Genomic DNA, 25,053 nt, shown 5'->3' with positions numbered 1-25,053 from the left:
ATCTTGTCTTGATATCAAGGGATGAGAATAGCAACTTACCTCTAGGGTTTTCTTCCCAAAAACATGTGATCTCAGTCCAATCATGAGAAAAACATCAGACAAATCCAAACTGAGAGACAGTTTACAAAACATCTGACCAATACTCCTCAAAACTGTCAAGGTCATTAAACATAAGAAAAGTCTGAGAAACTGTCACAGCTAAGAGGACATGGCTAAAGAGACTTGACTTAAATGCAATGTGGTATCCTTGAACAAAAAGGAACATTAAGTAAAAGCTGAGGAAATCGGAATGAATTCTGAAGATTCCTTAATAATGTGTAAATATCGGTTCACTAATTATGGAAAATGTACCACAGTAATGTGAGATGTTAATATTAGGGGAAACTAGGTGTAGGGTAAATGAGAACTCTCTGTACTATCTTCACAACTTTTCTATTCTAAGATGAAAAGTTTATTTTGGAAAATTGACTCTAGGGTCTTCTCCAGGGATTATAATTATAATTTAGGAGGTGTGTTTAAGGGGAAAGAGAGTCAGCTCTGCATATTATTAATATACTCTTCTGTTGATTCTGATGCAGTCAATTCATAGGCCATATTTTGGGATCCCTGGTCTATTCCGAAGGTTCTTATTCTTGGATACACATTAGACATCTGTGTCCCATCTAAGATGCCCTGATTTAATTGATCTAGAGTGTAGCCTCTGCACTGGGATTTTTTAAAGCCCCTTAGGCAATTTCAGTTGCAGCCAAATTTAAAACTTATTACTCCTGTGCTGTCCAATATGGAAGTCAGTAGCCATATGTGGCTATTCAAATTAAAATTTAATTAAGATTAAATAAAATTTAAAAATTCCTATAGACATTTCAATGATCAATAGTCATATGTATTGGACGGTGCTGATATTGAATTTTCCATCATTGCAGTAAGTTCTGTTAGACAACACTGGTCAATACCATTGGTATAAATGGCTGTTTGTGGTCCTCTTCAAAGGCTTCTGAAAGGAAGAGTCCCTATGAGTAATATACAAGACAGGCTGCTCTAATCATTGGTAATTATTCAAATAATCAATTTGTCCTGGATTTCCTGGGACTTTTTAAGGCACTGCAAGTCCCATATCCTACCTTCCCCACCAGGACCAAGGAAACCCCTTGGGTATACCACCAACCTTGGTCATCCTGTAGATTCAAGGTCTTTTGTGAAGGAGAGCTTCAATCAGTAGGAAGCTGGGGCAGTTTGGTCTAGTCAGCTTGAGAGAAAAGAGCTAATATTAGGTTCACTTGAGCTAGCTGGTGCTAATATTGTCTTGTGTGCCCAGGCTTTCATGAGGCTGGGATGTTGAATAGTGAGGTAATCGGCTTTGGCTTGATGATTTAACCTCATGCTCCCTACCACCTTGGTGGAGCCTGACACACAGGCCACTACCCACACCTCTGTGCATGTGCTTGAACTCAATCTCTGGTGTCAGATGGGTCTGGGCTTGAATCCCTGCTCTACCACTTACCAGTTCTGGGGCCATGCAAGTTATTTGGCTTATTTGAGCCTCCATTTCCTCATCTGTAAATGGGAAAAATAGTATTCCTTATGGCTGCTCTGAAGATTAAATGAGTTTATGTATTTAGAGCAAATAGCTCATAGCATTGTCTGATAACTGTTAGTTGATTTATTTTTATTTGCCCTCTCTTCAGAACATCCTAGACTATTTGCTAAGCATTTTCTGCGCTTAATTCAGTTCAGTTCAAGAAACATTTACTGAATGTTCCAGGCTCTAGGAATGCAAAGATGAAATCAATTTAGTCTGCCTTCAAACACATTATAGTCTAGCATAAAAGTTGGACATATTATTATAGAACAATATAGTGAGTGCTATGAGAGAGGCAAACACAAAGTAGCATGGATAAATATAGGAGGCACCCTTAACCAAAATGAGTGGGGTAGAAGTGGGTAGGGAGTCACGTCTGTAATCCCAGCATTTTGGGAGGCCGAGGCAGGCAGATCATGAGGTCAGGAGTTCGAGATCAGCCTGATGGTGAAACCCTGTCTCTGCTAAAAATACAAAAATTAGCCAGGCATGGTGGCAGGCACCTGTAATTCCAGCTACTCGGGAGGCTGAGGCAGGAGCATTGCTTCAACCCAGGAGGTGGTGGTTGCAATGAGCCGAGATTGCACCACTGCACTCCAGCCTGGGTGACAGAGCAAGACTCCAGCTCAAAAAAAAAAAAAAAAAAAAAAAAGGAAGTGGGTAGGGAGGGCTTCCTAGGGGAAGGGGACACTTAAACTGAGTTTAGGAGGATATGTAGAGTATGCTAAAAGAAGAGATGGCATTAGGAAAGGAGTTAGAGGAGTGAATGGGGGAAATATTGTTTCAGGCAGAGGATCAGCATGAGCAGAGGTCCTCGGTTATGAGCTTGTCTGACTTGTTAATGGGAAAGTCCATTGTTCCATATCACTGGGGCAATGTTGGCACATATGAGTTCTGAGTTGGAGTAGATAAGGTAGGTGAGGCAGGAAAAAAATGTAAGTGCAATTGACAAAGGAAAAATAGGTATTATCCTTCTTTTCCAGGAATTTAAAACATATTTTAAAGCTCTTTGTTCTTCATGGTTAAACCTAATTTCTCAAGTTATCTTTGGTGACAAAGAGGATGTTAAAAGTTGTTCTGTTTCTCAAATCTAACAGGTGCTATTCTGCAATCTGACATGTAATTTTGTTCTTTCATAAACAAAAATAAAATACAGTAAAGCTCTTGAAAGTGCCTTGTGAATCTTATAAATGCATTACATTATCTAGACACTCTGAAAAGCATAAAGGAGGGATACAAGTTTATTCCACTTTCCTAGTTGGCCATTACAGGATTATGGGCCTGTAGCTTTACAGTTTTCTGATCCCTTTCCTAAGATAAGACTTATGTACCATGTCTTAAGTGTCTGCTATGATCTTAATATGTCCCCCAAAATTCATGTATTGGAAACTTAAACCCTAGGGCAACAGTGTTGGGAGATGAGGCCTAATGGAAGGTGTTTAATTGATAAGAGCTCCACCTCCATGAACAGATTAATGCCACTATAAATAGGACTTGTGGGAGCAGGTCCATCCCTTTCTTCCACCATGGGATGGCACATCAAGAAGGCCCTCACCAGATGCTGGCTCCTTGATCTTGGACTTCCCAGCTTCCAGAAATGTGAGGAATAAATTTCATTTTTAAATAAACTATCCAGTCTCAGCTATTTAGTTACAGCAGAATAAACAGTCTAAGGTAGTGTTTATTAAGTGTAGTAAGTACATCTGATGCTAACACCATTGGTAGAAATACTTTTTGGAAACTGAGAAACTGGTATAAATGCCTTGACATGTAATGGCAAACACATTGAGTGGTGAGATGGGAGTATGTAATAAGTGGGATAATGAACCCTTCCCGCAAGATGTTCAACTACTAATCCCTTAAACCTGTGGATATGTTACCTTACACACAAAATGGTGACTTTGCAGATATGATTAAATCAAACTCTTAAAATGGGAAGATTACAATGAACTATCCTGGATTATCCATCAGAGTCCAATATATTCACAAAGGTCCTTCTAACAGGAGGATTAATGTCAGAAAGAGAGTTTGAAGACGCTCTGCTGCAGGCTTTGAAGAAAGAGGAAGCAGCCATGAGCCAAGTGGACTCTAGAGACTAGAAAATACAAAGACATAGACCCCCACAAGAGCTTCCAGAAGGAATGCCTTGATTTTAGCCCATTGAAAATTTGTTTTGGACTTCTGACCTCAAGAACTATAACAGAATACTTTTGTGCTGTTTGAAGCCAGTAAGTTTGTCATAATTTGTTAGAGCAGCAATAGGAAACCAGCACAGGGTGTCACAGTCTTCTGGGTAAGAGTTTACCTCTGCACTTCTGTTGTCTGAAAAACTGTCTGTGTCACCTCTAGAACTAACTTCCTCATTACTGAGCACCCGACGATAATAATAGCTAATAATTACATCGTGCTCACCATGGGCCAGGCAGTGTTCTAGGTGCTTCCCATTAACTCCTCATATCTCGTTGCCACCTTGTGATAAGGCATGAATATTAACCTTATTTTTCTTAAAAGAAAGCTAAGGCACAGAGGGGATACAGTGGTAGTAAATGATAGCTTTGGAATTTCAACTCTGAATCATAACCCCCGTGTACTGATCCAAAATGTTTGCCTTTACACAAAGTCAAGGTCTGAGGGCCAATTGTCACTGCATTCCTTCCTCACATCCTCATGTTGCATGGTTCTTCTCACATTTAATATACCATGTATCTTCTCTCTGATCCTCTCACATTTTGAAATAAATGAAAACATGAAAATAAAACCCTGAAATACCAGCCTTTACACCCTCATAGAAAGTGTCCAATCAAATTTCCCATAAAGAATATTAATTATGCTCAAATGAGGGACAGAGCAGAGCCTGGTAAATCCCTGCAAATGTGGCGGGATGGCCATTGTGCCAGCATAGACTCCATGCCTTTGTTTTTGTGGGCTGTCTTAGGAGAACTGTTTGTGACTCTCCTGGAGAATTTCAAAGGTGGGAAACGGAAAGGGTGCCTTGCTCTCATTGTGTCTTCTCAGAAAAATGAATTTTATGAGCTGAAGAAAATAGTCAATGAGGATGATCAGTCTAGAAAAAAACAATTTCTACAGCCCAATTTTTCAGCACCAGCAGAAAATCATTTTTCTTACCAGACATCAATATTTTATGGATATTTGTCAGTATTTACATGGCCTAATCTAAATCTACACAGTGCTGCACCAGTGCTCAAGCAATTTACAATAAATCATAATGAAATAATCTTACTAAGATGGTGCATGATGTTTGTAGAACAACGTGTCTGGAAATTATTCTTGGATATGTGCTTTAGCTTGGAATTTATTTTATAGTGTCCCTGAACTGCAACCAAGTTACCAGACACCACTGTTTTTCTTTCTTTCCTTCTTCTTCTTCTTCTTTTTTTTTTTTTTTTTTTTTTTTGACACTACTGTTTTTCTAACTGTTCCATAACTCCCTGGATACATGGCTGCTGGCCCCAGGAATTATCTGGCTGCTTGACTGGAGATATCTTTGCACACACACTCATACCCATACAGTGTTGGTTTCTGTCACTGAAGAGATTTGGGTGGGATGTGAAACTATAAATCTCAAACCCAGGCAATAAGATCATTTAATCACTTACTCAGAAATTTATTTTCAATTATAAGTCTTTCCTGGTTAGCATCATAGATTATTAGAAAAAAAAAAAAACTTGCAAGAAAAACTAAACCTTGAGTCCTCTTTTAGTATGTCTCTTTATTTCATCATAGTCTGATTATTATCAGTGCTTTGGATATACACTACCATAATCAAGGAAGAAATGATGTAAGAATCATAAAGGTGAATGCAAAAACTCTTCTCTTTGGTGTTTAGATGAACAGTCACTTCATAAAGATCCCAAGGACTACACAGACACTGCGTGAGTCAGAAACATGAGGAAGGGGAATCCTTCCTCCATTCAAATTGCTCTCCTACTCAAGAAAATATGGAAATTTTGCTTCACATGATTCCTGGGATGAAAACTAATGGATTAACCCCAAATGGCCAACTTTATGTTATACTGTGTAGATTTTATATTTTAACATTCAATGGCTGTGTTTTCTGGTTGGTAAAAGTTAGACAAATCCCAAGCAGTATAGAGAAATCCTGTTATGATCTAGTCTTATGCTGTTTAAAATTTTCTAATAATCAATAGTGCAATCTTCAAAGATATATATGTATGTATATGTGTGGGCACCATTAATCAAACAGATCTGACATAGTAATATGAGTTAGCAGCTGGTCATGGCTGTAAAATAAAGCCACTCATTCTGGGATTTTTCTCACATGTCCACAGTCCAGATACACTCATAGTGCCCACAAAAATATTTCTTTATGAGTTTAGTGAGAACCTAGTAGACAAATACAAAATCATCGAAGCTATTCATTGTTGCTTGAGATGAGGGCTTATATCTTTGAGAAATGACAGGATCACCTAGTATCTTAGTCCATTTTCACACTGCTATAAAGACATACCCAAGATTGGGTAATTTATAAAGAAAAGAGGTTTAATTTACTCACAGTTCTGCATGGCTGGGGAGGCCTCAAGAAACTAAACTCATGGCAAAAGGGGAAGAGGTGTGCCTTACATGGCAGCAGGCACGAGAGAGCAAGCAAGAGCAGGGAAAACTGCCTTATAAAACCATCAGATCTCGTGAGAACTCACTCACTTTCATGAGAACAGCGTGGGAGAAAACGCCCCCATGATCCAGGCACCTCCCACCTAGCCTTTCTCTGGACATGTGGGGATTATGGAGATTAGAATTCGAGATGAGATTTGGGTGGGGACATCGAACCAAACCATATCACTTGGTCTCTCTACTTCCTGTCAAGTAGGTTAGTGGGCAAAGAGGAGGGCTAGAGAGGCTTCCTTTGAACAATCTCCTTTCTTTTCCAAACTACTTCTTTGACCGGCTGCTGGGTAGACTCTTTCGTCAAAGGATGGTCCCTACTTATGTTGCTAATTTGCTCAGTGACAAATTAGTAGACAAAGCTAATGCACCAAAAAACAAACAACAACAACAACAACAAAATGAATGTAGTTATAATAAAGCTAACAACCAAATTCCTCTTTGTAAAACATAGACCTGTCAACCTTGTCTCTAACTTCAATTCCTACTTCCACTCACATCCCTCAAGAACTTGATTTATAAACAGTGTGCCTACCATAAAATCATCACTCCCTCTATGTATTTATAGACGACTGAAGGAATATCTTTCTTCCTTGCATGCTACATGGTATAAGAGTTTTAAAAGTCCGTGCTAGGCAGAGGCAGCCCTTTCTGCCCCTTTCTGTTCTCAGTTTATTAGAAAATGGCCTGAAATTCCAGCATGACGGCAAGCTGGCATCCTCCGTGGAATGTGCAAACCATGCCTGCATCTGCCCATTACCCTAACTCAGTGTCTCTGGGCATTTCTGCAGTTGTTCTGAAGGCTTGGCGTGTTTATCTCCCACAGGCAGCTGAGCCGCCTCCCGTTTCATGAACAGAGCAGTGGAATGCAGTGGAAGAGACCCAGGCCTCCGGCCACCCAGATTAGAGAGTTTTGTGCTGAGGTCCCTATATGGCTGTGTTAGACTGACGACAGGCTCAAGTCTGTCTTTGTTCCTTGTTTGGGAAGCAAGTGGGAGGAGAGCAGGCCAAGGGGCTATATAACCCTTCAGCGTTCAGCTTCCCTGAACACCACCCAGTGTGGAGAAGCCCAGCCAAGCACTGTCAGGGTAAGTGGCGCCAGCCCAGGGATATGACTTATAGATTCCAGTGGCTCTTTTAATTACCCAGAATAACAAGACATCATCTGCAGGGATTTGGCTGGGTTCATGCACTGATATTTCTGAATGAAGATTGTTCTACTAAAATGATTGTAGCTTTTGGCTTCAATGATCTAACATTAAAGACAAGGCTAATATGTAGTTTGGTATGATGGAAGGGGTGGAGAAGAATATGAAAATTTTATTAATGCATGTCACTTACAAAATGTTCATACTAAACAAGCAGCCCAGATCTTGCAGCACAACACAGGTATGCAGGTTAGCTGTGTGCAGTAAGTTATACATTTATTTGTATTTAGGCACTGGAAACTCTGAGATTTGTTTTTGGTTCTGATTTGGTGTAGGGATTTTTTTCACTGGGCTGTATTTTTGGTGCAGCTAAGGTGTCTGGAAGTGGATTTCGGAAGTGAACAGAGAATAGTTGCCTAGTCTTTGCGCCTGAATTTGTGTATTCACTTCTGGGTTTCCCTGGCTCTAACTGGTAGTGTCTTCTGTTGGAAATGTATATCTCTTTTTTGTTGGAAATGTGTATGTGTGACCTTACATGTTCGGATCTGCATCATTGGTCATTTGCAGCAGAGCACAGCAGGTGACCAACTGAATTTTTCTCTGGAAAGAAAGAGGGAGGGAGCAGAGTCTGCATCTGACAGCTGTGTGTGCCTCCCGGCGGGATATCTGGTTTGCATCTCTCTCAGCTTAAAGCTTCCCTCAGCCTGGTGAGGCAAGTGTGACTGTGGAGCCAGCCCTGCCACCCCAGGCTGAGCTTCACTGCAAATCAAGGCTTGGCAGCTTCAGCCCAGACTGGAGTTTTCATGCTGAGATTTTCCTAGCATTTTGTGATTCATGACTAAATATGGTTTGCGTTTCAAGACGAATGAGCTGGGAACTGTAATCTTCTTTCCCCTCCCATCAACGACTCATTTTTGGCACAAGATGAACTCTAGTCAGTTGGAGCAAACCCCCTGACCTGGGTGCAGTTCCAAAACCAGACACTCAAGCGTGTTTTACCTAATTAGGAAATGCTTTGCTCCAAACCAAGCTGCTCATTCAGGTTAGAGAAGAGTTACAAACCACTGAGCGGACTCTTTCCAGGGACACAGTGACTTCTTCAATGACAGTGCTCCTTTTGGACATTATAACATTCTTCCTGGATTTTCTTTTTCTTTTCTTTTTTTTTTTTCTTTTGGCCAAGTAAAAAAAATTTGCTGAATTTTGAGATTTATTTTTCTGCATTCTTGCTGATGCTGAGAGTCAGCCTACTTTTTCTGAGTATAGTCAACCCCTCCTCCCAAGCCATCACTGCCCAACAAAACAGTTATTAAAAATATCCCGGCATTCATGGTCACCATACCTTCCCATTTTCAGAGACCATCCTAATTTGAAATGTTTTGTCCTCTTTTCAGCCCTTACTTTTGGTTTGGAAAGTGCACTCAGCACATCCATAGAGCGCCTGCTTATCCCCTGGGGCTGGCTGCTTCTGACAGATACCCCAGGCTCTTAAGCTTCTTCCCTTTTGTCTCCTTTACAGTTCTCGCCTCTTTTCTAAAGCTTCTTAATCTGCTATGGGGGAAGTCAAATCACAGGAATGTCAAACATAATTCAGCATCTGGAAAGGGAAAAGAAGGGTGGGAAAGGAAAGGGCAAGCCATTCCTAAGTCCCATTTCCATTCTTGCAAGTGGAATCCACACGTTGATTATTTGTATTCTAAGCCTGGAGCAGTGTGGAAAGAAAGCAAAGGTTAGAAACAAAGAGATCTGGATAATGAAAATAATCACACAGTGATAGTAATAATAATATGATAAAATTATTATTTATTGAAAACTTAGAGCATCTCTGCTGCTATAAATTATTTTAAATACTTTAAAAATCCAATCTCCATAAGAACTCCATGAGGTATGTCTCGATATCATTACTGTTTTATAGCAAGGAAATTGTGGTTTAGAGATGTTAAATAACTAAAATCACACAGCATCTAAGTGTTGGAGCCTGGACTCAAATCCAGGCAGTCTGTCACTGTGATCTGAAATCTTCGTTGTCCTAAATGTATCAGTTCAAGGTTCTTGGACAAGTAATTTAAACCAAACCTTAAGGCTTGGTTTCCCTGTCAGTTGAATACAATATTACATGCCTTGACTTTAAAATATGTCATCTCAATTGCAGTTTTATGTTCTTTGCAAAGAATTATTTTACATGAAGCACTGCTAAGGAAGTTTTAGGCCTTTGGCAAGACGCAGGTTTGATTTTGTGGGAATGTTTTGGCAGAACTCCAACTCTGTAATAGCTATTTTATTTCCCTACTTCTCAGATGTATCCTTAAAGAACTGCCTTTTTTATATATGAATTTGGAGGTGCAATCAGTTCACCCATTTAAAAGAAGAAATTTTCTCAATTTGAAATCCTAATTGAGATCTCAGTGCCAGGCAGAAAACTCTGGGTGTCCTTCTCTTAACGGAACATTTCAACCTAATTGTGATTAGAAAACTGGAAGAGAGCTTGAACTGGAAACCAAGGGTGGCTAAAGGGTACCTGATGTCTGGTTGGAGCTCTGCCTCTAATGCCCTGTGTGCCCTTGAGCAATCACTTCCTGATTTCCTTATTTGTGAAAATGAGAGCATTGGATGAAAATGTCCTCTAAAATGCCTTCAATTTCTCAAATTTATAAGTTGACATGCTGCTGCAGCCCTTCTAATTTTACAAAAGGATCCAAGTATAAAGTGGGTTATTTAAAATTTTGTTTTATTACCAAAGAAATACACATTCAATATAGAAAATTTTAAAAATATGACAGAACCAAGGGAAGATAATTAAAAACACCTACGAAACCCACCACTTCATCACAACCCCAGTCAACATCTTGCTAAATATGATTAATCTTTTTGCAATGCATAAAAAATACATTTTTAATGAGATGTACAATGTTACTTTTTCTAACCGATGACTTACATAAGAACTACCTTTTGCTTATCCTCTTACTCTACCTTTTTAATGGCAGTAAAGTATTCTACCATATGATATATAATCCATCAGGCTCACCCTCACTTGTTGAACTTTTAGTTTAACAGTGACTTTTATTAATGGTGGATAATTGCAGCCCCTAAAATTTAAAGCACCTTCTCTGAAAATTTTATTTCAAAGCTTCTCTGAGGGTAAAGTAAAAGTCCTTATGATTCAAAAAGCTTTCTCCATTAAACACTTGACATTTTAACATTTTTAAATTTTTACATGCTGCCTCTCCCTCAAAAATCTAGCTGTTTGAAAAAATTTCAAAAAGGTAAAGCATATCTAGAAAAATGTATATTTGGGTTGATACAGACAGGACAATCGAGATGCTTGTTTAACGTAAGGTAAGCAACTCTCTGGAAAGATCTGGTCTCAGAGTCTGGAGTTCCCATCTGTGCTCTGCAGTTTATTTATTCATTCACTGGCTCGGTCCACCTTTAAAGTGCTCACGAGAACACATGAGATGCCGGTCACTACACTAAAGTTGTATAAACACAGAAGTCAGTTTCGGAAGTCAGAGTTTCACCTTACTGAAACCTTACAGTCTAACTAAAGTACTTCCAGATAAGTGCTGTATTAGATAAGGGTGATGGGAGAGCACTAGGAGAACAGAGGAGGGCCCCCAAACCCAGCCTTGGAGGTGGGAGTTGTCAGGTAAGTGCCACAAATGCCCAATTACAGCTGAGGTTGCTTCCTCCCTGTTTTCAATAGAATCCTGTGAAGCAGCTCCAGCTATGTGTGAAGAAGAGGACAGCACTGCCTTGGTGTGTGACAATGGCTCTGGGCTCTGTAAGGCCGGCTTTGCTGGGGACGATGCTCCCAGGGCTGTTTTCCCATCCATTGTGGGACGTCCCAGACATCAGGTGAGGAAAATTATGATTGGAACATAACAGGGCACAGAGCAGGTTCCTCTGTGCCCATGTTTATCCACAGATTGTCTATCTCTTTCTGCCCAGAAGTTATGTATCCTTGTTAAAAATATACCTCTCATGATTAAGGTCCAGGAGTAAATGCCAATTTCACATACAACGTAGACAGATTATCTGATGGGTGTCTATCAGATACAAAATCTGCCCCTTTTTCATGTGTCCTTTTTGTCTAAATATAGTCATCATCATCATCAAAATCATTTCCTCACCATCAGAAATGCTTATACATTATCCTGATGCATACCAAAGCTACTGTTTGGAAAGAAACTACAATAAAAGTCCAGGTCACTTAACCATACAGAGTTGATGTTAGATGGATACCAAATGCAATTTTACATAATATTAGCTGTCAACAAAATATATTTTGACAGCCACATGGTAATTCTACATATTATGTGTAAACAAAGCATTGGTGGCATCACATGGTAAAAACTCAGTAATTTCATCTCAGAAAATCTCCTTCACATCAGAAATGTATTTTGTGCATTGGGGCTATCTGATTGATGTTTATGCCTCTCTGCTTGGGATATACTCATGAGAATAAATAATAGAAACCTCTCCCAATGAATGCAGTCTGTCTGAATTCGTTGATCTTTATGCAGTGGAGATATTCTGCACAAGTCGCTCTTTTAAGGGTCCCTAGTAGCCACGGCTGTTTTGTAGTTCTGAAATAGTCACTCCAGTGCAATTTAAAATCTAGTAACAGTAAGTTTTTAAGAGCTTCACCATAATGATTTTTAAAAAAATGCAGCTGACTAATTTCGGCAAATGTCTTCACAGTTGATTGGTATGAACTTATCCATTAGAAATCAAGCCTCAAGTGGTTGTAGATGCAATGCTTTTGCTTATAATAGTTAGAAAATAATACTTATATTCTTTTGGGTAGGTGATGACTTTAAAAGTACAGTTTAAAGGATTTATAAGACACAAAATGCAATTTAACAAATATGTAAAATTTTAATCCTTCTCTCAACAAATAATTATTGAGTGCCACAAATATGCCATGCAATTTGCTATAGTGATGGACAAGACAGACATGATCTCTGCCCTAAAAAAGCTCATCAAGGAACATAGGAGATAAAAATACAAAGTAAAGTTGACTTTCCCCCAACATCTCCTTTTATTTGAAGGCAATTCTGGTCTTTTTCCAATCAACTACAGAATGTTGCTTAAGAGCATAGTGGCAATGAGACTCAATATGTTTATTGTTGCTGATAATCAGAAGAGAAACTTTCCATCTCAATGATTTAACCTTTTGTGGCTTGACTGTAATTAATTCACAAGTTCTAGAAGATGCTGACTCATAATGTGTTGAACCTTTTTAGGGGGTGATGGTGGGAATGGGACAAAAAGACAGCTACGTGGGTGACGAAGCACAGAGCAAAAGAGGAATCTTGACCCTGAAGTACCCAATAGAACACGGCATCATTACCAACTGGGACGACATGGAAAAGGTATGGGAGGTTTGCTGCAGCTTGGGCCCTCAGGATACATAATCCCTGTGTTCCCTGATACAGAACACCACGCTACTGCTGGGGAAATAACTGGCTCACATTGTTCAACTTTACTTTTACTTGTTAATGTTCATTGTGGGTTATTACCCATTGAAAAAAAATTCCTGAAATGTCTCTTTAAAAAAAATTCCCTTGCCAGGCACAGTTGCTCATACCTGTAATCCCAATACTTTGGGAAGCCAAGGTGGGAGGATCGCTTAGCCCAGGAGTTTGAGACCAGGCTGGGTAACATAGTGAGATCCTATCTCTACAAAAAATAAATGAAATTAGCCAGGCATGGTGGCACACACCTCAGTCCAAGCTACTTGAGAGATTGAGGTGGGAGGATCACTTGAGCCTGGGAGATGGAGGCTGCAGTGGGCCAAGATCCTACTCCAGCCTAGGTGAGGGAGTGAGACTCTATCTCAAAAAAAAGAAGAAAAAAATCCTGCAGGGCACAGTGACTCACACCTGTAATCCCAACACTTTGGATCACTTGAAGCCAGGAGTTCGAGACCAGCCTGGGCAACATAGCAAAACCCTGTCTCTACTAAGAAGAAAAAAAAAATGTTTAATTAACAGTGTGTGGTAGCATGCAACTGTAGTCCCAGCTACTCAGGAGGCTGAGGTGGTAGGATCATTCAGGCCCAGGAGATCGAAGCTGCAGTGAGTTGATCATACCACTGCACTCCAGCCTGGGCAACAGAGCAAGACTCTGTCTCTAAAGAAAAGGAAAAACAATGTCCTTGCCTATTAGGGTTTATTAACTAATTAGTGGATGGCAGTTCTGTAGATGAGAAGAGTAGCCCTTTGCCACTGCAGGGAATTAATCATCTGTTGCTCATGTCAACTCGGTTGCCCTCCTAGGACAAGCAGTGCATGAGCAGCAGCTCAGAGAATAACCCTCCTTTCATTCTCATCAGGGGCTGTATGGCTATCCCTCTCAGTGCAATACAGCTAAAGAGGGCTTGAAATGCTTGAAATGCTGGACCTTAAACAGCCCATTCTTGAAAGGTGTTCATTAACTCACTCTAAACATCTAAATTAAAAATGTTTTTGTTTTCACTATAGTAAACAGGACTGTAACATTGCAGATTTGTTACATTTCTGAATGTCTCGTCACACACCGAAGCACAATAGCCACTGAAAAAAGCTATATGACAAATATTTTAAAAATTATTTCTCTGTGTTGTATTACATGAGGCCTTATCTCCCAAACACTTATAGAAGAGCTAATGAGAAGAAGAGCTAAATTCTAAGATTTTGATGTTTGGTCATTAAACATTACAGACACCAGTGATCAGAGAAAAAACAGAAGAAATAATGAGAAAGTGACATACAAATTTTAAATGCAGCAAGATATATCAGAATCACAACATCTGGCCTTTTATTTATCTATCAGCTCATTACTACTACTACTATTACTACTACTACTACACACACACAATTTGTCACTTAAAAAAAAATACACAATGTTGTCAGAATTTATCAGCAGTAATGCTCCAAGCTCCATCTTTCTACAAAAATTTCCTATCAGTAGGTTTGCTTAATTGAGGATTCTAGATTTGGTAAGATTGCAGTTTGCACAGAGAAAAAGATATCAATATCAACAGGAAAATATTATTTTAGAATTTCTCCATGGAGCTGACAACATCTTAGAATGTATCCTCCTAGAGAGAGACTATAAGAACAAAAAACTTCCCTTAGTTCTAACATTTAAATTCAAAGTATCTTCTGGTGGGGGTGAAGAGAAAGCGAGAGAGAAGGAGAAGGGTTGCTTGTTGAGACTGGCAGGATTTTTTGAGCAGTCTGCTGCTTTCAATCCACTAAAGAAACAAAACTTTGAGAAGTTTCATTTCCTTTCCATCAACCACAAATCCAAAACAAAAGAAAGTGGAATAAGATAGTCTTGAAAGCTAATTTTGCTTTTGCTAATTTATAAGCTTTCATCAGCAGTTCTTGTTTTGCTCTGTTTTGATTTTGGGTGAATCTCATATTCATGGCTCTGGTGGAGAATTTTCAAGCTTTTAAAGATTAATCAATTTAGTCCTTTTTGCAATGGTTTGTTCTTTTCGGCATCTAGGAATTAAAGAAAGTGCTCAACCATAAAGCAAATGTAGTTATGTCCAAAGTACCTTCACATAGACACACTATACGTAGGTGTGGGCCTTTTGGAAACAGCTGAAGGCCAAAAGTCTCACTGTGAGTGAAAGATCCAGAGTGTGCTGATAGAGGAAGCTTTTCTCATCCCTCGAGAGCAAAAAGGGTGATGGAGGCAAGAGTCAGGGAGCCCTGTTCTCTTCTTCATATAACATTGCAAAGGGCAACTTCTCTAGAAGCATTAAAAGTGTCAATTAGGTTTCCAAGTAAGCGTCATTTATTCATATACACATTCGTCTTTTTATTTACAAAATTAAATCATTTTCCCATGAACATTAAAATGGAAAGAGAGAACAAAGAAAATAGAGTTGAATGATAATAACATTGATTCTGGGCCAGACACTGGGCTGAACAATAACTCAAGGGTTACCTTATTCATTTGCACAAAGACCCAATGAGGTACACACTAATTATTTTCATCTCCCTATTACCAATCATGAGACTGATGCTGAGAAGGGTTAAAAACTTGCCTAAACTCACACAACCAAGAAGTGTCCGAGCTGGGCTTTGAACCCAAGGTTTGATCAAGGGTTGTGCCCTTAACCAGTATACCATCCTGCCTCACAGATCTGGGTTAGGGATTCTGCTCAGTCACTTACTAGATGTGAATCATTTGGGAAAGTACTCACACACTTTGACCTTCAGTCTCTGCATCTATAAAACCATGGACACATGATGAGTATTTGTAGCATTTCCTTTGGTCTTGGTGTCAAGTAGCTTCTGGTCCCTTTTTGGGAAATGCAGGGCTTCATGACAGCACATCATTGTGTTTCTTCTCTGTCCCCCAACTCACTAGATCTGGCACCACTCTTTCTACAACGAGCTTCGTGTTGCCCCTGAAGAGCATCCCACCCTGCTCACGGAGGCGCCACTGAACCCCAAGGCCAATCGGGAAAAAATGACCCAGGTAAGTATGCTACCCCAGCACACAACACTTTGGGGTCTGGGGAAAGTTCTGTTAGAAGGAGGCTATGCAGGACAGCAGAGAGAAGGCCAGAGCTAGGAGTCCACCAACAGACTGATAACCTTCAATGAACTCAGGGATCCCAAAGGACAGGAACAGCTTGATGGTACTTGCATCCTTCCTGCAGGGACCAGCCCTTTGCCTCCAAAAGCAATAGGAAATTTAAAAGATTTCATTGAGAAGAGGCCACGTTTAAGTTAAAATGTCTAAGGAGAAGTCACTTCAAAATGCAGCATCACATACATTAGGAATTTGGGTTCGAGAGTCAGACATATCTAGGTTTGAAAACTGGATCTGCCACTTATCAGTTATGTAACCTTAAAGAATTCCGTTAATTTCTCAGAGCCTTAGTTTCCTTGTCTATAAGTTGGAAGTAATATTAATACTATTATTTTTCAAAAAGATTGATGTGAACATTAACAACAAGGTGAAACGACAGATGTATATCATGGTTCCTAATAAACATCCAACAAATAATAGTTATTATTGTCATTATTATTACTTGTTTGAAGCTAAAGACCTTATGATAGAATCCCATCCAGTCCACCAGACAGAGGAGTTTTCTAGTTTGGATGAGCTATTAAATAACAACATTATGGTCAGGTACTAGGCTCAGCATTTTACATTCATTGTCTCTTTAAGTTCTAGCAATGTGAAGCAGGAACAATGATTATATTGTTTATATAAATGAAGAAATTGAGGCTCAGATACATTAAATGATTCTCCCAGGGTCACATAGCCAGAACTGGCAGAGCCTGGGATTGATCCATGATCTTCCAGCATTGGAGAATCATAAATGTAAATAACTGCAAGGCCTTTTCCTCAGAAGAGCTCCTGGTGCTTGCACCAACCCACTAGCACTTATTCTCCACAGGGAAACATCTGTAGGCCTGAAAATCACTGCATGTCGCAAGAGATGTTGCTTCTGATGAATTATTGTTCCTGTCAATGGTGTGAAGGCAAAAAAAAAAAAAAAAGATTGGAAATTATGGTTCGCTAGTGAATGATGTCAGACAGTTTGGTTAATAGAGTAGGAAGGGTCTTACAGAGGGAGAAATGAAGACCCACAGACATCTCCTGATGCACAAACTTCTCACAAGTGACCTGGAAGGGCTTGGTTCTAATCTTGTCCCTGGACTGCACCAACTGGGACACTGACATTCTATGTGGTCCTCTATTATCCGTGGGCAGGTCCTGTCTTCCAGGAATCAGGGCCTCTCCCACTGCAGCCAGAATGGCCTCAGATTCTAGGGTTAGCATTGACCCAGCAACTACATAAAAAGGTGGAATCGATTAGATGGAACCTCAGGCAAATCACAGAAATGGGGCTAATCCTAGCCAGCCTGAGCTTCAGATTTAAAAGTTTTCTTTCTTTATACCAGAGAAATCAAAACCTGAATGTTGTCTTCTCTTTTTCTTCTGGCTTTGACATAGTTAATAAGCCCTAGACTGTCTGCACTGGAAAAACTGGAGATCTCATTTAGTCCAAACTCCTCCTCTGTTTATAGTTAAGAGACCTGGAATGAAGCCACTAGCAGTCAACTATTAGTTTGGTGACTATTAGTCAAAGCCAAGACCACAGACAGAAGCTAGACTTTCCTTTCCCCTGGCCAAGCCTTGTGTGCACACTGCTTCTTCCCCTCCCCACCCTGTCAGGCCACTGATGTCATGGCTCCCCATTCACACCTTCATTTCTCCTCTTTATGTGACCAGGGCTGTTCTGATCCTCCTTACTTTGGCCTCCTCTGCCCAGAACAGGTCAGGCCCCTCTACATCCATCAACCAGGTGTGCTCTCCTGACCATTCTTTGTCAGATGGGCACCTTCACTAACAGCTCTTTGGATTGCTTTGCAGATTATGTTTGAGACTTTCAATGTCCCAGCCATGTATGTGGCTATCCAGGCGGTGCTGTCCCTCTACGCCTCTGGACGCACAACTGGTAGGTGACTGGGAGGGGCAGGAAGTTGGTCGGAGCGCACCACCAGAGATGGGACTGAATGGTCATTAACACGTGGGGGTGATGGACTGGGGCTGAGTTAGAATGGACACGGCTGAACCCAGCCCTAAAACACCTTCTCATGTTCAAAATAAGCCCTCGACCTCATATTTCTAGCAGAACTTTTTTCTACTGTTTTCCTCTTCCTGTTCTTCCCTTTTTTTCATCTTCCCCAAGCCCTGTCCCACCTCACCTCTCCTATCACATGCCCTCTTTTCTCTTCTTAAATAAGAAGCTCAGAAATTCCCTCTCCCCAAGGCTTCTCTCTACTTGGCCAGCAAGTAACCACATGCCAGCTGCCATGGTCACTTCTATCATGCCCAACTGTCTCCCAGGCATCGTGCTGGACTCTGGAGATGGTGTCACCCACAATGTCCCCATCTATGAAGGTTATGCCTTGCCCCATGCCATCATGCGTCTGGATCTGGCTGGCCGAGATCTCACTGACTACCTCATGAAGATCCTGACTGAGCGTGGCTATTCCTTCGTTACTACCGGTGAGGCCTGTGGGAGATAAGGGGCAGAGGGGATCAGTGTGTTGCTCAGCAACTTCCAGGACAATCCTCACTATCCAAGGAGATGATGGGATGAAGATTTGCAAATGGCAAGGCCTGGCTCTAATGCACAGAGCAAAGCACATCTTTCTTTGCTATGTGAAGTTGCAAAATGATTACACTATTTCCTTGAGGAGAACAGTTATAGACACCCAGTGTTATGCATTAGTCAGTGTTGCATACTTGATCTTTTTTAAATCCCCTCCATTAGCAAATAGAAGAAGATTGTGCAGAGACTGAAGATGGCACGGTGTGGTGATTGGCAGGAGACATTGTGATAGGACTTGAGTCCCAACTCTGCTACTCAGTAGCTCTGTGAGCTTGAACAAGTTAACCAACCACAGTCTCTTTATTTGTAAAATGCAGATAATAATAGATCCTGTATCACATGATTGTTAGGAGTATTAAATGGAAGAATGCATGTGGAATACTTGACATAGAGTAAGTATTCAATAATTGTTAGCTATTACCAGTGATACGTGTTAATAGCTAACACAGTGACACATATGTATTCAGATTCTAAGCCGGTGCACCCAGTCCTCCCTCACAAGAGGAAAGTGTCAGCATTGCCAGAAACATGGTATGTCCTCAGTGCTGGTGGCTCCAGCTACCTGCCCTCCCCTTAGCAATTTGGTATTGTCCACACGTTTAGGTTTCTGAATGTGCCTGTGGCTTACTTTATGCTCCAAATTTGAGGCTTGAAACTTGAACCCTGCCACTGTTAAAGTCTCCACTTGCAATATGAAGTTGAATACTTGCATTCCTCCTCTGCTCCCTACAAAGAATCTCAAGATGCCTCAAAAAGGTTCCTAGAGCCTCAGATAGAATTAATAGCCTGTAACTTGAGAGAGCAGAAGTCTGAAAGGTCTCTGCCTGCCCACCTCTTCCGTATCTCGTACAGGACGCACTGCTGAAAACCTCCGGACTAGGCCTGGTCCTGAGACAGCACCACCTCTTTCCTGGAGGGTGAGAAATGTGCCAAAGGGTTGAGCTGCTATTTACTGGCCCAAGCGACATGATCTCAGACTTTTAGAAAATTCTGGGGCCCCTGCGGAGCTGATTCAGCCTAAGACTTCCTGGTTAACTGAAAATACAGTATAACAAACTTTCTGTTATAAAATAATTATAATAGAGAATAGTTATCCTGCAAAAAAAAAAGTTATGGTAAAAAAGGATCCCCTACTGTGAGCCTTTCTCTAGCTAGCTCATTTTATTCTTGTTATACATTTTCCAGACAACGCATACTGAGGGCCTACTATGCATGAGACAGGGTGCTAGGAACAGAGGTGATTCCCTGGTGGCCCTACTACGTCATTGTCATCATGGATTTTGGATTGAAGAATATTGAACTGACACATTTTTTGAAGGCGTATATCTTGAGGGAGAGACTGAAGTAGGGTAGGTAGATCTTTACCACCTGTGCAGACCCTAATGTTTGCCACAATGTTTGTATCTGGTTGACAGCTGAGCGTGAGATTGTCCGGGACATCAAGGAGAAACTGTGTTATGTAGCTCTGGACTTTGAAAATGAGATGGCCACTGCCGCATCCTCCTCCTCCCTTGAGAAGAGTTACGAGCTGCCTGATGGGCAAGTGATCACCATCGGAAATGAACGCTTCCGCTGCCCAGAGACCCTGTTCCAGCCATCCTTCATCGGTAGGCAACAAACGCCCTTTTCCTGGGAAGGGGAGTCATTGTCTTCTCCCGTATCAAGCCAGCCTCCAGAACATGGAGACAAGTGACGGTTGCCCCAAGACCAAAAGCATTTCTAAACCAGAAAAAGGGAAAGTGCCACATATTCAAGGTGAGAAGACATAATGAGGCCAGGAAAGAAGTTTTCTTTCGAAGAAAACAATATCTACGTTGCAGTTAAGCCCAAAGCATTCTTGGTGTATGATGAAAGAATTAAATAATGCCTATGCTTTGGAGACAGTGGAAAGGGTAGGGAGAGTGTGCTGAATGCTGAGAATTTGGGAATGCTGGGGGAGAGAAAAGTAGAAGAGCACTCAAAGTGAGTCTGTTCCTACATCCACATTGTCTTGGAGAGACAGGTTTGTATAGTTGTTTACATAGGCAGGCTCTGAGAGGGATGAGCCTGGGTTTCAGTCTTAGTTGTCTTGATCTTGGGAAAGTCACAACCTTCCCAATTTGTCTCCTCATATATAAAGTGGAGACTGTAATATTACTTATGTCCTAGAATGGCTGTGAGAATTACATGAGATAGATAAAGAACATTTAGCCCACTGCCTGGCAAAAGCAAGCATTCAATAATTATCAGATATCACTAGTAATTAATAATCAGGTAGTGCTATTGTTAACGTTATCATTACATCACAGCACCGCAGAAGATGAAGGGGCACCTAGAGATTTTTTTCAAAACACCTGCATCAGAAATTAACAAAAGTCCAGACCCGCCCCCCAAAAAAATTTTAGCAAGATTGGAAAAAATGATCCTTTGTCTGAACAGGATAGAAAATTTTCCTGATAATCCAGCCCCATTAGCTTTGGGGGCTGGGGCAGATGCAAGGTAGCTGTCAAATGGAGACCTGGGAGAGCTCTGAAGAGTGGCTGCAATATTGGCTCAGCATGGAAGCTTTACAGGGAATCGGAAGGCTTCACCCCTGATTTAAACCACATGGAGTGAGTAGTGAGTCTGTTAAAAAAAATCAGTGATACCTGTTGTAGCCTGTGCCTCAGGATGCTGCAGCAGGCCTTCCTCATCAGAAGGGAGTCAGGAAGACATAGAACGTAACAAGACCCTTTAGTCTCTCAGACAGGTGGTTCCTAGATTATTATGTCATCCCAGCCTCAGTCCACTGCAAGATCATCCAGATGCTCAAGTTTGGTCTTCCACGTCTAGCCTGGGTTTTACTCTCCACCTAAGGACCATGGCCTGTGTCTCTTTTCCAGGGATGGAGTCTGCAGGCATCCATGAAACCACCTACAACAGCATCATGAAGTGTGATATTGACATCAGGAAGGACCTCTACGCTAACAATGTCCTATCAGGAGGCACCACTATGTACCCTGGCATTGCCGACCGAATGCAGAAGGAGATCACGGCCCTAGCGCCCAGCACCATGAAGATCAAGGTACTGTTCAGTGACAGACTCAGTGGCAATGATGCCAGCAGTGTCAGCCCTATAACCACAGACTAGAACTCTTCAGAGACTGTATTTTGGTGACACGCAATTGTGGGTTTTAGGGGTAGGTAGTGGACACAAATCCCATATTTTACAGGATGTAAGTCAATCCAGTTCATAAGAAAAATTGAGTGACTTTATACAAAATTTGATCTCTGTTTATCCTTATCAGCTACTTTCAGCAGCTGCAATCAAGATCAGCAGAGCTCCCCACATGTTCATATCTCTTTAAAATATGCATTTTGTTTGCTCGACACAAAAAATAATGCATCGTGCATGTAACACATTTTAAAAAAATACAGATGACCTAGACTTATTTCTGAAGAACTTTAAACACTGTAGATTCAGGAGCGTTATACTCTTCTTCCATTACTAACCTCAATCCCGTGGCCAGGAATTCGAATTTTATCTTCATTCCTCTGTCTAGCACATCTTTTGATACAGGCGCTCAGAAGCACTGAATGACTCCAGGATGACCAAGCTCAGTCCCTGAGCCACCCAGGACCCCTGTATGTGGTGTGAATGTTGAGCCCTAGTGAAGGGAACTCAGGGATTAAATGGAGATAATTCTTTGGAGGCAAACTTAACCTGTGGCTGGTCACTTCTCAAAGGCTATTATCACTCTCTGAAGTAAGAAGGCCACACTTGGGACTTTCTGACTCATGTCACAGGAAGCAGAGGGGCAATTCTAGTGCAGTTCACACATGTGGGTATTTAAACAAATTCTCTCCTCTTTGCACTCCCTTCTGTTTTTTAGAAGGAGTATGCAGCTAACATTAGAGAGTGTGCTAGACTGAAACACGCACACTTTCTCTCTCCATGACAGGCTCTGACTAGTTCTGCCCTAAAACACTTCAGCGTGAGAGAAGAGAGACTGTTTTCCAACAGGGTTTGTGTTTCTTGGATGCCGTTCTGATCAGCTCTTACCTCCCTCTTATTTTCACAGCAGAGGGAGGAGAATGAAGCCAGCAGCTGGGCTCACTACAGAATTCATCTGGTTGAGGGTCGATAACAGAAAGAGGCTATTGCTAGAGTTGGGCAGTTCCTAGTTCTCTAAACTTAGTTTCTTGAATATAAATGAATGTGAAACTCTGGGCCCCAATGTAGTGAGATAGTACAGAGCACCAGGAGAAACCTGGGACAATAAGATGATAACATTTGGTGAAAACGGAACTGGATGAGGGACCTATGGGAACTCCCATAGAATTTGCCATAGGCTGTTCTTGCATTGCTATAAAGAAATACCTGAGACTTGGGTAATTTGTAAAGAAAAGAGGTTTAATTGGCTCACAGTTCAGCAGGCTGTACAGGAAACAGCTCTAGCATCAGCTTCTGGGAAGGCCTCAGTCTCAGAAAGCTTCGAATCATGGTGGAAGGCAAAGCAGGGGCAGACACCTCACATGGCAAAAGCAGGGGTAACAGAGAGGGCAGGGGTTGGGGGGAGGGTGCCACACACTTTGAAATGACCAGATCTCTCATGTGAACTCGGAAGAAGAGCTCACTTATCACCAAGGAGATAGCCTAAGCCATTCATGAGAGATCCACCCCTGTGATCCAAACACCTCCCACCAGACCCCACCTCCAACACTGGGGATTACATCCCAACATGAGATTCGGAGGAGACATCCAAACTATATTAAATTCTTTACAACTTTTCTGAAAATCTAAAATTATTTCAAAATAAAAAGGTTATTTTTAAAAACAAAACAAAACAAAAAACCACCTGGGAGAACCCAGGTTTGAATATTAGATCTGACACTGATATAACCAGTGTTACCTGGGTCAGTTACTTAAACTGTCTCAGCCTCTGTTTCCTCATATGTAATATGGGAGTAATTTAAGACTTATTCTTCAAGATATTTATGAGAATCAAATGAGATAATACATGTAAAATGCTTAGCATAGTGTCTGACATATAATTACGTGTTCAGTAAATATCAGTACTTTGTATTAAGAAGTACATGCTCAAGCAGAGCTCAGAAGATAAAGATTAAACTGGTTAACCAGTTTTCACTGTTCTCTGTGCCTAAACCATTCATTTATTTAAGAAACATGAGCATGCCTTGCATGTTAGGCCTATGCACTGGGAAAGGCCAAACAGTGCAGCTTAAGAGGCACCTATTGCAAGGGAATGTCCCCAGCAGGGGACCCTGAATCCCCCATTGTTAAACAGAGCATCTGGGTGAAAAGTGGTAGTTCGCTTCACCACGTCAAAAAACATTTGTATAGTAAGTCCTAGCACAATTACAACTTCTCCTTTGAATAGCCTAGAGTTTCTACAGAAAGTGTTTCGTGTTGAATTCTGAGGCTGAGTTCATGGAAATCAGAGGCATTGCCAGGGTTCTTAAGTGGGGGCCATGGCTAGATTTGCAGCCAACTCTGTTTGCTCAATAGTGTGGTTGAGGAGTTACACATGAGAAAAACGAATGTGCTTACTGAAGAATTTCTAAACCCGTGGCTCCCTCTGGCGGTCCTGCCAAGAACATGACACAATTAGGACACAATTGGCATCTAACAGACAAGCCTGTGTCCCTGCTGAACAAGAAACTAAGCCATGGTAGAACACCCAGGCTCTGTCCTATCGCACTAACGACTGCACTCATGATGACATTAATGACCCTTCTTTTTCATCTTGACTGACAGATCATTGCCCCTCCGGAGCGCAAATACTCTGTCTGGATCGGTGGCTCCATCCTGGCCTCTCTGTCCACCTTCCAGCAGATGTGGATCAGCAAACAGGAATACGATGAAGCCGGGCCTTCCATTGTCCACCGCAAATGCTTCTAAAACACTTTCCCGCTCCTCTCTGTCTCTAGCACACAACTGTGAATGTTCTGTGGAATTGTGCCTTCAGTTCTTTTCCAAGTCATTCCTAGCCAAAGTTCTGACTCGTTACCTATGTGTTTTTTAATAAATCTGAAATAGGCTACTGGTAACTTCTAGCGTTGGCCTCCGATCAATACCCGACCGAGATCACGTTAGGTTGACCTCACCCGTTACAGGATGGCTCCCTCTAGTGGTCCAGCTGAGCACATGACAATTAGGATGGATATGTTTCTCAAGCAAAGGGTAGAATCACATTACCTAAAGTGGGGAGCTGCATTTCGGTTCTGTAAAGAGGAATAATTTGAGAATACATTGGAGATTTTAAAAAATAACATGGACTACAGTGTATCAATGGGATAATCTACAGTACCTCATAACTTGCAAAGTGATTATATTACTTTACACTCATAACCCCAGTACTGGTAACCTGATGGGCGAAAACAATTACACATACACACACGTATATATATATACATATACACACATATATATGTGTGTGTGTATATATATACACTATATATATTAGAGATAAGGTCTCACTCTGTCGCTGGAGTGCAATGGTGTAATCATAGCTCATTGCAGCCTTGAACTTCTCGGCTCAAGCAATTCTTTCCTCTTGGCCTCC

General features: G+C 41.1%; 1 protein-coding gene across 1 annotated transcript; it reads left to right on the top strand.

Moving 5' to 3' along the window:
- Positions 1-7,277: 7,277 nt before the first annotated feature.
- ACTA2 (actin alpha 2, smooth muscle) lies at positions 7,278-24,484 on the top strand. Its single transcript, NM_001258072.1, is given in 9 exon segments — positions 7,278-7,311; positions 11,075-11,226; positions 12,618-12,746; positions 15,742-15,852; positions 17,764-17,848; positions 18,241-18,402; positions 19,924-20,115; positions 21,370-21,551; positions 24,246-24,484. Coding segments are annotated over 8 exon segments (1,134 nt in total). The 5' UTR covers positions 7,278-7,311; positions 11,075-11,097; the 3' UTR covers positions 24,390-24,484.
- Positions 24,485-25,053: the final 569 nt, after the last annotated feature.

The sequence above is a fragment of the Macaca mulatta genome, chromosome 9 (assembly GCF_049350105.2).
Source record: "Macaca mulatta isolate MMU2019108-1 chromosome 9, T2T-MMU8v2.0, whole genome shotgun sequence".
Classification (NCBI taxonomy): domain Eukaryota; kingdom Metazoa; phylum Chordata; class Mammalia; order Primates; family Cercopithecidae; genus Macaca; species Macaca mulatta.
This window is presented reverse-complemented; position numbering and strand designations above follow the sequence as displayed.